The sequence below is a fragment of the Martes martes genome (assembly GCF_963455335.1).
Source record: "Martes martes genome assembly, chromosome: 4".
NCBI classification, from domain to species: Eukaryota; Metazoa; Chordata; class Mammalia; order Carnivora; family Mustelidae; genus Martes; species Martes martes.
In genome coordinates, this window is record NC_137891.1 from 77098168 (window position 1) to 77110789 (window position 12622).

General features: G+C 41.0%; 1 protein-coding gene across 4 annotated transcripts in view; it reads left to right on the forward strand.

Annotated features, from left to right (window-relative positions):
* Positions 1 to 5826: 5826 nt before the first annotated feature.
* The window catches only part of ATP6V1H (ATPase H+ transporting V1 subunit H), a 147085-nt gene continuing 140289 nt past the window's right edge, over positions 5827 to 12622 (forward strand). For 2 of the 4 annotated variants that reach the window (XM_080801765.1, XM_080801766.1), the window contains exons 1-2: positions 5827 to 6039; positions 7362 to 7517. In XM_080801765.1, coding sequence (XP_080657891.1) covers positions 7405 to 7517 — 113 coding nt within the window. In that variant the 5' untranslated portion in view covers positions 5827 to 6039; positions 7362 to 7404. Of the gene's footprint in view, positions 6040 to 6238; positions 6287 to 7361; positions 7518 to 12622 lie in introns of those variants that run through there. The other 2 variants (XM_080801767.1, XM_080801764.1) reach the window with 2 other exon arrangements.

Here is a 12622-nt window from a genome sequence, read left to right on the forward strand (position 1 = left end):
CTCTGGATGTCTTCTTTGGAGAAATATCTGTTCCTGTTTTCTACCCAATTTTTAATTGGATTATTTGTTTTTTGGGTCTTGAGTTTGAATGGTTCTTTATAGATTTTGGATACTAACCCTTTATTGGGTATGTCATTTGCGAATATCTTCTCCCATGCCATGGGTTGCCTTTTAGTTTTGTTGATTATTTCCTTTGCTGTGGAGAAGGTTTTTATTTTCAGGCAGTCCCAATAGTTTATTTTTGCTTTTATTTCCCTTGCCTCAGGAGACATATCTAGAAAAATGCTGTTCCAGCTAATGTCAAAGACATTACTGCCTGTGCTCTCTTCTAGAATTTTTTTGGTTTCAGGTCTTTAATCAGTTTTGAGATTATTTTTGTGTGCAGGGTAAGAAAGTGGTTGGTCTAGTTTCATTCTTTTGCTTGTTGCTGTCCGTTTTCCCAACACCATTTGGTGAAGAGACTGTCTTTTTCCCATTGGATACTCTTTCCTGCTTTGTTGAAGATTAATTGACCATATAATTGTGGGTTTATTTCTGGGTTTTCTATTTTGTTCCATGGATCTATGTGTCTGTTTTTTGCCAGTACCATACTGTTTTGATTACTATAGCTTCGTAATATAACTTGAAGTCTGGAATTGGGAGGCTTCCAGCTTTGCTTTCCTTTTTCAAGATTTCTTTGGTTATTTGGAGTCTTTATGGTTCCATACAAATTTTAGGATTGTTTTATCTAGCTCTGTGAAGAATGCTGTTGTTATTTTGATAGGGATTGGATTAAATGCATTGATTTCTTTGGGAGTATGGACATTTTAGCAATATTTGTTCTTCCAATCCATGAACATTTCCTTGTGTCATCTTCGACTTCTCTTATTAATGTTTTATAGTTTTTAGAGTATGGGTCTTTTACCTCTTTGGTTAGGTTTATTTCTAGATACTTTATTATTTTTGGTACAGCTGTAAATGGGATTGTTCTCTTAATTTTTCTTCCTGCTGCTTATTAGTATATAGAAATGTAACATTTTTGCACATTGATTTTATATTGCAACCTTATTGAATATCATGTATCATGTCATCTGTGTATCATGTCATCTGTAAATAGAGTATCATGTCATCTGTAAATAGTGAAACTTTGACTTCTTTCTTACTGATTTGGATGCCTTTTATTTTTTTTTTTTAAATTTTTTTTTAAGATTTTATTTATTTATTTGACACAGAGAGAGAGATCACAAGTAGGCAGAGAGGCAGGCAGAGAAAGAGGGGGAAGCAGGCTCCCTGCTGAGCAGAGAGCCCGATGTGGGGCTCGATCCCAGGACCCTGGGATCATGACCCGAGCCGAAGGCAGAGGCTTAACCCACTGAGCCACCCAGGCGCCCCAGGATGCCTTTTATTTTTGTTGTCTGACCACTGTGGCCAGGACTTCCAGAACTATGTTGAATAAAAGTGGTGAAAGTGGATATCCTTGTCTTATTCCTGACCTGAGGGGGAAAGTTCTCAGTTTTTTCCCCATTGAGTATGATGTTTACTGTATGTTTTTCATATATGGTCATTATTATGTTGAGATATGTTCTGTCTAGACTTACTTTGTTGGGGGATATTATTATGACTGGATGTTGTACTTTGTCAAATGCTTTTCAAAAGAGGGTCATTTTAAGAAGAAAGGAACTGAAAACATTTTGATGAAAGCTTAACTTATCATTTACCTCTCAGGCTGGAAATAAAGCAGGAAATATTTTGCTGATTTAAGAAAATATTACCACTTTTCACCTTTTGGGAATTTATTAGTACATGATTACTTCATGCTTCTACTCTTTTTATGAAAGCCCTTATATTTGCTTTCAAAAGGAAACACCCAGACTTTTGCTTCTGGCCAAGGCAGAATGACTGGATGAATTTACCCTTCCAACCAAAGCAACTAAAAACTCGACTAAGTATATGAAAACAACAACAACAACAAAAAACAACCCAGTACTCAAGACATTGGATGTCAGCAATGAAGGGCACCAATCCCCAAGAGACAGGAAAAAAATGAAGTGAGTCCTATGGATGCCCTGGATTACTGCTTTGAGAGAGTTTTCAGGCTCTGATTTAGGGGTGGGGGCCCAAGTATGGAATGGTGGTCTCCCTGAGATAAGGAGATGGAGCAGGGGGTTTGGAGAGGCCATGGCAGGTAGAGTTCCTAGGGCTGAGTACTGGTGAGGAAGAGCTGCATAGAGTGAGACTTTGGGGATCTTCACAGGGTCCCTCTTGAACGTTAAGCTGAGTACTGATCATTGTACTTGTGTAAGGAGATGAGTTGAGGCTGGGGAAAGATACACCCAAAGGATAGAAGAAACAATCCTTGTGGCTTATAAAAGGCTGGGATTAGCACCTGTCTTCAAAGTGGGAACACTTACACTCACAAGGTATTGGGTATTTCAGAACTCAGAGGGTTTTGCTTCAGTATTGGGGAAAATTAATCCTAGATGACACACTGCTTTAGTTCTGCCTAACAAAGCTTAAAAGCAAGACCCAAAATGATTAAACTGTGGGTAATATAAGCATGTTTTGGAACTTAACCCAAGAATATTTATAGGAATAAAAAAATATCCTGCACCCAAGAAGGTAAAGTTCACCAGTTCTGGCATTTACTACTAATAAAAAATAACGAATACCTTGTGAATTGTAAATGTGTGCACTCTCTCTCTCTCTCCCTCCATCATGGGAGGACACAGTAAGAAGGTGGCCATCTATAAGCCAGGAGGGGACCTCATCACTAAATACAATAGCCAGCACCTTGATCTTGGACTTCCAACCTCTAGAATTGGGAGAAATAAAGTCCCATTGTGTAAGCCGCTCAATCTGTGGCATTTTGTTCTGGCAGTCTGACCTGACAGAGTTTTCTATTTTTTTGCTATTATAATGAAATATTGCACTGAAAATCCCTGTATAGTTATCTTCACACACTTATGCTGAAGGTTTACTAACAAGAGATTCCTGCAAGTTTTATTGCTTGGTTATGGTGTGCGCACATGTAACATTTGAGTAGATACTTATGCTGTTCTTTCTGGCAATGCCTCTTAGTGTTCAGATGTACCACAATGATGTCATTCTGTAATGGTAAGGCCATGTATTCTCATGACAGTCTAGAATATGCCTTCATGTTTGGAATTACAGATTGATCAGGTAGAGGTAGTCATCATCCCGCTTTCTCCATGGGGTGTTGCTGACATTTTTGTCTAGAAAATGTCTTGTGTGTGGTACCGAGCTGGTATCTTTCCCCAACACTTACTATCTCGAGTCACTGTAAACCAAATGCCAGCAACACTTGATGACATGTCATTGCTGTAAGCCCAAAAGTCCCACGCCTGAGGGGTTACTTTCCCACTACCAGAAACTCTGAAACATATAGCAAGTTTAAAATATTATAGTTAGTGGGGCACCCGGGTGGCTCAGTGGGTTAAAGCCTCTGCCTTCACCTCTATGCTCAGCAGGGAGCCTGTTTTCCTTCCTCTCTCTGCCTGCCTCTCTGCCTACTTGTGATCTCTGTCTATCAAATAAATAAATAAAATTAAAAAATATTATAGTTAAAAGAAACAGTTTTGTGACCTATAGCTTTGTTAACAAAGAATTTATCTTTTTACCAAGCTATTATTGTGGTTAGCATCTGCAATCTTTTTTTGATTCTAATTCCACAGTTTTCTTAGTTAAGCAAGTCCTACATTAATTTGGGCTAGAATTTCACATATAAATGTACTCAATCCATAGCATCAAATTTTTTAAAAGAAAATTTCAAATAAAAAGAGCAACATAAGGAATATCCATGTACATTATTTAGATTTAAAAAGGTTAACATTTGGGGTGCCTGGGTGGCTCAGTTGGTTAAGCATCTGCCTTTGGCTCAGGTCATGATCCCAGGGTCCTGGGATTAAGCCCCACATCGGGCTCCCTGTTCAGCTGAGAGCCTGATTCTACATCTGCCACTTCCCCTGCTTGTGCTTTGACAAATAAATAAATAAAATCTTCAAAAAAAAAAAACCCAAAGGTTAACATTTTGCAGTATTAGGTCAAGTTTTTAAAAAAATTTTACTTTAGAAATATAACGTAGATATCATGTAGGGCCCTTCTGTATGTTTATTCAACCAGTTACACTAGTGTGGATCTTTCACTCTATATTTGTGATAGGCAGAATAATGTTTCCCCAAAGATGTCTATGTTCTAACCTCTGGAACCTGTGAATATGTTAACTTACATAGCAGAAGGGAAACAGGGTTACATAAGTGGTTAAGGTTAAGGACCTTGAGGGGCGCCTGGGTGGCTCAGTGGGTTAAAGCCTCTGCCTTCGGCTCAGGTCATGATCTCAGGGTCCTGGGATCGAGCCCCACATGGGGCTCTCTGCTCAGCAGGGAGCCTGCTTCCCTTCCTCTCTCTCTGCCTGCTTCTCTCCTTACTTGCGATCTCTGTCAAATAAATAAATTAAAAAAAAAAAAGGTTAAGGACCTTGAGATGGAGAGTTGCTTGCATTATCCGGGTGGACCCAATCTGATCATATGAGGCCATAAAATCAGAGAAGGCTTCTCAGCTATGTGGAGAGAAGGTGGGGGGTGGGGAGAGGTGTAATAGAAGAAGAAAGAGAAAAAGGGAAAGGGCGCACACTCACTCTGTGATGTTGCTGGCTTTGAAGATAGAGGAAAGGGGAGTGAGCCAAGGAATGCAGGCATCTTCTAGAAACTGGAGAAGGCAGGGAAATGGATTGAGACCCATGTCAGGCTTCTGACCTCAAGAACTATAAAAGAATAAATTTGTGTTGGTTTAAGCTGATGAATTTGTGGTAATTTGTTAAAACAGCAATAGGAAAAAAAATTATACACTATGTGTTTACTCGTAAGTGTTTAAAACTTGACTGAAATGTAACATTTTTAGTAGAAATGTGTTGGTTCTACTTATACATCCCTCTCAGTGCTGATTAGCAAAAACATGCTATTACATATACCTGACTGTTCACTAGTTGTAGTATTGAGTAATATCACTCATTATTATCTTAAGGAGGATAGATAGCTGAGGCCTGGACTGGGGCAACTTGGGCTCAAGGCAGGGTTGTCAAATTTGCATTTTCACTAAACACGAAAACTTACTTGTATTTATTTGACAGACAGAGATCACAAGTAGGCAGAGAGGCAGGCGGTGTGGCGGGGGCGGGGGGGGGCGGGGGGGGGAGCAGGCTCCCCGCTGAGCAGAGAGCCGGATATGGGGCTCGATACCACGACCCTGGGATCATGACCTGAGGTGAAGGGAGAAGCTTTAACCCACTGAGCCACCCAGGCACCCAACACGAAAACTTTTTAAAATGTAACTGCAAATACTACATGAAGCATAATTTGCTAAACCTGCAACCGAGGGCAAGATAACTTTTGTGATCCACGTTGCAGGATCAATTTAATACTTAAAATCAGAGTAAGAACGCCTATTACATTGAGCTGTTAAATCTACATGGAAGTCAATCTATTTAAAAACGTTAAATAAAACACTTCAAAAGAATGACGGTTAAGAGATACAAATTTTGGCCTGACTCAGCCTTGGGGTGGGGACGCCGGCTGTCCCCAAGCGGGGCTCTGGGTTTTGGGGTGGTGGTCCCCACGTACCCATCCTGTTTCCCTCCCTCCTGACGGGCCAGCCTGGGCTTAAGTTCTGCGCCCCTCCGGAGTCTCCGTTGCCAGTCACCTGAACTCTAGCTCCCCTCCGTGTGCAAGACCCTCCTAAGGGCTGTGAGGCTCGGCGAGCTGTTTTGGATCTTTCCAGCTTCCGGCTTCCGGGCTGTCACGTGCCTCTGGTCATGTGACCGACCCTCCTGTCATTCTAAGGCGGCCGCTCCTGCTTCCTTCTGCCTGTGCCACCCCCAACGTCTCCTGGGTGCGGGAATCTCTGCATTTCCCGGGATCTGTAGCTCGCTCCGCCTTTCAGGTCTCTTTACCGGGCAGGAGACGCCGACTTGACGCTGTTTCAGGCGCCCCAGCCGGGCTGTGGCCCCAACGGCCTGAACCGCTGCATCGTCCCCGCCGCCTTTGGGTGAGTTGTGGGGTCCCCAGGGTTCGCGAAGTAAGGCCGCACTCGCGTTTTGTCGCCTGCCCCAGCCCAAGTGAGGCGACCCCTGCGTCTTCCCCAGCTTCCCTCGCGCGCGCTGGTTTCTCGCCGCGCAGGTCCCTTCTGCTCTCCTCTCGCCGGGGTCTCCAGATTTCTTTCCTTTCAGGCCGCCAGTAGGTTTACGGAACTGGAGCTCCTCCACTGCAGAGGAGCAGGGGGAGGGGGAGGAAAGGTAAGAAGTATACTTTCCCCAGGTTTGGGGCAGGCCGTGGCCTGCTGAAAATTCGTGTTGTTCAGGGATTTAGAGGACGGTAATGAGGCACTTTCACCTACCCCAGGAGAGGCTGCTGGGCCTGAGTCCGCTTGGGTGTACCAGGGTTCCAGCCTGACCCGGACAGAGCCAGTTTTATCTCCGCCATACCTGTGTGTATTGCTTTTGCTTGTTTAGGCAGCAAATCCTCAGATGTAGAGATTAAGTTCCAAACACACTAAGGTCATTGGAATTGCTAAATAGAATTTTGTGTATGGTTTTAGTTTCTTTGTGGCCGTGGCGTGAACTTAACATTTTGTGAACCAGAACCTACATATTTTGTATTGAGATAAAATCAGGAGTAAGCGTTTACTAGTGAATTCAGAAGTGAGAATTACATGAAAGCTCATTTTGTAGGTTCTTGTCATCACACCAGACTCCCATTGTCAGTTGTACCTAAACTGTAATCGGTATTCGTTCCAAAACTTTCTCCCAAAATTGGTTATGAAAATGCTGTGAACTTGGTTGAAGAAAGAAAGCTCTGTCTTTGAAGAAATGACATTCCCACTTTGAGGTTTTTAATTTGAATGAGTCATTTTAGAAGGTACTTGTAGGTTTTTCATATATATGTCACTTAAAAATGATGCTTAGTAAATGTAAATGAAATAATTGGTCTTATCTCTGCAAGTTATTTTTTCTGTCAGAAGGAAGTATGATCCCAGTTGTATACATTTAAACTGTATGCCTCTTTTATTAAAGGATGATTTCTGATGTCAATATCTTTAAGAATTACTTTGAAAACTTTACTGCAAGACTAGACCTAATGATTAAAAAACTTTTCTTGGAAGTGAAAAAATCTTTAGGCAACACTCTTATGGGGTGTGGTGTAATTGGGCAAGATCTGAAATATAATATTTAATATTTAGGATATTCAATATTTGAGTTGAATGGTTGTCTGGGGAGAGTAAGGTAATGATGATATTAATTATAACAGCAATGATAGTAGTGGTTGTTAAAAAATGATAACATCTGGTATTCTGGTTTCATCTTGCATCAGAATTGAAGATCTGTTGAAAAACATCTAACATCATAAAATCTAGATGACCAAAATGGATATCCGAGGTGCTGTAGATGCTGCTGTTCCAACAAACATTATTGCTGCCAAGGCTGCAGAGGTTCGTGCAAATAAAGTGAACTGGCAGTCCTATCTTCAGTAAGTACTGATTTGCTGTGAATCATGGATAATCACGTGCTTTCGCATCAGACTTTTTCATGATCATGCTTCTATGAGAGGAATACTGGAAAAATGCTAATAAATGTGGAAGAAAACACTTCCTCCTTAGAATTCTTGCTTGACATAAGAAGTGCTGGAAACAGCCTGAGGGTCTAGCAGGGGAACAGAGCCGCTCATAGCAGTTTTGATCTTTTCTGTCTGGAAAGTTGTACTTTTTGAATGAGTGGGAAATGTGGGCAGCATGTTCATGGGATCTGTAGCCAAGGAAAGGGATAATGGGCAAAGCCTTCCAGACTGGCTTGTTGTGCCTTAGTGATCAATGTAGGGACATAGGTGTTGCAGAATGGCTTATAGAACTGGTAAAAACAGTGTAGATTCTGAATTTCAAGACCTGGGTTAAGGAATTCCGGTTCTTCTGTCTACTAGACTGGTAATTTTAGGTAAATCTGTTAACTTCTCTGAGGTCCACTGAAGTAAATATGAAATGGGGATAGATATCTCAGAGTTGTTGTTCAAATAGTGTACTTAAAGTATTAACACAGTTGAATACAAACAGTATGTTGAATATACTCTGAATAAATTTTGGTTCTTTCCCCTTCTTGTATGCATTAAGATTTAGCATGCTGGTGTTCTGTATTTATCTGTAAAGTAAGAGTTTATTCTTAACCATAGTTCGTCATAGTTTATCATACAGACTTTACTTCATATCTGTTTATTTTGGTATACTTATGAGTGATTTATTAAGGAAATTCAGTTAAGATTTGCATATACTTTTTTTTTTTTTTTAAAGATTTTATTTATTTATTTGACAGACAGAGATCACAAGTAGGCGGAGAGGCAGGAAGAGAGAGAGGGAGGAGGAAGCAGGCTCCCCACTGAGCAGAGAGCCCGATGCGGGGCTCGATCCCAGGACCCTGGGATCATGACCTGAGCCGAAGGCAGAGGCTTTAACCCACTGAGCCACCCAGGCGCCCCAAGATTTGCATATACATTTTGAAAAACAAATTGAGGAATCTTTAATTTTATATTTAGCAGTTTTCTTTGCTGTAAGAGTGACATGCAGTGTATAAAAATGATGCATTTATTTCTGTTAATTTAGTCACTTATCGAATGTTTATTCCTGCCTTTCAAGTGTGAGGCATTTTTCTAGGCTTTGAGGCTTCAAAAGATAAACTTATAATCTGGTAGGTAGTCAAATATATAAACAGATCATTTAAATTTGCTATGTTAACTGAGATAGTAGAAAGGTGCACAGGGAACGATAGGTGGACAGAAAAATGACAGTTAATCCTACCTCTGGGAGGTTTTCCTGTGGGGGATTTTCAAAGGTAGGGAATTAAAAGCAGGATGTTAGTTGGGGAATAATACATGTTTTGGAGGCAGGCAGTGGGGAGGGCTGAGGCTGGAGGCAGCAAGGAGCCAGTTGTGAAGGCTTGTCCAGGAACAGAGTTTTAAAATTGCTGTTGTAGGTATTGGGAACAACCAATGTTTGTAAGTGAGGGTTAGATGTCAGATTACCTTTTGGTTGGATTGTTCTACTGTCAAAGTAGAGGGTAGATTTGTGGAAACAAACCTAGAGCTAGGGGTGAGACTTTAGCAGTATCCAGATTATTGGAATGGATAGAATTGGATAGATTTGAGAAAGTCTTAGTGATTGATTTAATGTACGAGGGTGAGAAAAAAAATCTAAGATGAGTCTGGATTCCTACTTTAAGGGACTGGATTGTTATGGGGCCATGGATTCAAGGGCAAGAGGAGGAGGACTTTGTGATGTTTTCTCTCTTTATCTCTATCTGTGTAGTTGTTTAAAGCCCCTGTAAAATTAGGATTTTGAGTTCTGTTTCCTAATTTTAGTCCAGAGTGTGTTTAGACTAGAGGACAAGGAGTTTCATGTTTATAAAGCTGGATTTTGTTTATAACCTAAATAGAATGATATTGTTACTGACCATAAGGCACTGGCTGACTGCAGAAGTTCCCTAGCATGGGCATTTGGAACATTTTTAATTCCATGTAGAGTTTTTTTCTTTTTTAAAGATTTTATTTATTTATTTGACAGAGATCACAAGTAGGCAGAGAGAGAGAGAGGGAAGCAGGCTCCTCGCTGAGCAGAGAGCCCAATGCGGGGCTCAATCCCAGGACCCTGAGATCATGACCTGAGCGGAAGGCAGAGGCCTTAACCCACCGAGCCACCCAGGCGCCCCACTATGTAGATTTTTAATTGCTTTCTCTTCTGTTCCTCCTTTTCCAAGGCCTCTGTACTACTAAGTTGTAGTCTCATTCCTATTTCTGTCCTTTACTTTGTTGTCCATCTCATGCATTTCTTTATAAAGCCTTTCTACTCTGTATTCAAATGTTCATCAAATGTTACTGTGTGCCTGCTGTTGAGCCAACTGTTTTGGGGACATTGGTGGATGTTAAATGTACCCAAAAGAGCTTACAAGTCATTGGGGCCATCCATGACACATGAGTTCTCAGGGAATCTTGTATCACATCTTGTTCTGATAAAAATAAAACCCTTGGAAAAGCCCTCTAATGTCAAAAGGCCAATATGCTCTAGCCCAGATGGGCTAACACATTATTATGAAAATACAGTGTTTTAAAAATGTATGTTTGTTTGATTAAACTTTTTCTTAGTAATTGAACTAGATCGTACTTAAGTGAATGGACACGGCTATCTATTAGTCAAGCTAGAATCTAGTAAAACTCTATCCAGAGGATCCAAGAATCGTAAAATACTGTAAAATATCATTCTTCCACTTGAGTATAAGATCTGATGAGGAAACAGAACTTTAAATAAAAAAAATTCAGTAATAAAAAGTGGGGAGCATTAAAATGGAAATATATGTGAAGTTTTCTCAAATAGCAAAAGCAGGGAATGAATAATTATTTGGGAGCTTTAGGAATGACTTCACAGAATATATGAAGATACTCGTGGGAGTTGGCCAAACAGAGGAGCTGTAGGCAGTGGTGAAGGAAACTGCTAGCTGGGGGCTGAGTTGGGGAAGAACATGTAGCACTAGGGGAGCCTCGGGTAGTTGGGTGGGGCTTTCTCCCGGCTGCTGCAGGCCAGTTTGTGGCACCTTCCTTCACTGGCTTTGGAGGCCCAAACCCATCAGGCATTTTGACACTTCTCTTCCATAACTAACCATATCCAGACAAATTCTTTTAGCTCTGTGTCAGAACCCATCCCAGATCTTACCACTTTTTCTCTAGCTCCACTTTCACTGGCATGTGTAAGCTGTCATTATCTCTCTCATGCTCTCTTCTTAACAGACCCTTGCCTGCTGTATCAGGTTTCATTGTCCCCCACAGGAGCAACTCTGCATTTTTTAAATTAAAAAATTGATTTAATTGAGTACAATGTTATGGTAATTTCAGGTGTACAACATAGTGATTGGATATTTTTATACATTATGAAATGATCATCTTGGTGGGTCTAGCTGCCATCTGTCACCACACAAAGTTAGTACAATATGATTGACCATATTCCCTGTGCTGTACTTTTCATCCCCATGATTGATTTATTTTGTAACTATAGATTTGTACCTCTTAATCTCCTTCACCTATTTTGCCCTTCCCCTCACACCCCTCTCCTCTCCTCATCACTGCTTGTTCTCTGTATCTATGAATGTGTTTCTGTTTTGTTTTTGTTTTTTTTTGACTTCACACATAAGTGAAATGTGCAGGATTTGTCTCTGTGTCTGACTTACTTCCTGACTTAATGCCAGGACACTAAATGCTATGAAAACAAAACTGAAGCTTGGTAAAGAGCTAGAAAATGCTAACAGAGGAAAGAATATATTCTAGGTGGATTATAAAAGATTTTATTTATTTATTTGACAGATAGAGATCACAAGTAGGCAGAGAGGCAGGCAGAGAGAGAGAGAGAAGGAAGCAGGCTCCCTGCTGAGCAGAGAGCCCGATGCGGGGCTCGATCCCAGGACCCCGGGATCATGACCGGAGCCGAAGGCAGAGGCTTTAACCCACTGAGCCACCCAGGCGCCCCTCTAGGTGGATTATAGTGAAGGCCTTTCTTCTTTTTTTTTAAAATTAAGATTTATTTATTTATTTTAGAAACAGAGAGTGCACGAGCAGGGGGAGGGGCAGAGGAAGAGAGAGGAAAAGCAGACTACCCACTGAGCAGGGAGCCTGACACAAGGCTTGATCTCAAGACCCTGAGGTCATGACCTGAGCCAAAACCAAGAATCACCTACCAAGACTTACTTCCCTTACTATTACCCTCTAGGTCCATCCATGTTGTCCCAAATGGCAAGATCTCATCCCTTTTTTATGGCTGCATGATATTCCTTTGTGTATATACCACATTTTCCTTATTCTTATGTCTGTTGGTGGACACTTAGGTTGCTTCTATATCTTGACTATTGTAAATAATGCAGCAGTAAACATTGGGGTGCACATATCTTTGAATTAGTGTTTGTTTTCCAGGGATAAATATCTAGAACTGGAATTGAAGAGCAGTTCTTTACAATGCTCTGACAGTCATTTTGAAAATATAAATCAGATTATGCCACCCTGGTCACAGATATCCAGCAACTCTGCTTTTCTTGTTCTTTGAAGCTACTGCTGCCCCGCTGTGCTTGGACTTATACCTCTGTCTGGAAGTTCCTCCCTAGATCACTTGGCTCATTAACTGACTTCATGCAGTTGTCTGCACAGGTGTTTTCAGAAAGGCCTTCACTGTGGGGCACCTGGGTGGCTCAGTTGGTTAAGCCTCTGACTCTTAAATAAATCTTAATTAAAAAAAAAGAAGAAAGGGCTTCACTGTAATCCTCCGAGAATATATTCTTTCCTCTGTTAACATTTTCTAGCTCTTTACCAAGCTTCAGTTTTGTTTTCATAGCATTTAGTGTCCTGGCATTATGGTATGCATGTGTGTGTTTAAAAAATTATTAATTTTTGTATTTGTGTGTTTTTGTTTTCCTTCCTGCGATGCAAGCTCAAAGAGGAATGTTTAATTCACTGCTGTGTCACCTGTTCTTAAAGGTGCCTGACACACAGGCTGCTGGTTGATCTTGGGTGATTAGATCATTAATGGGTAGAGTAGATGTTGGGCAGTGGTAGAG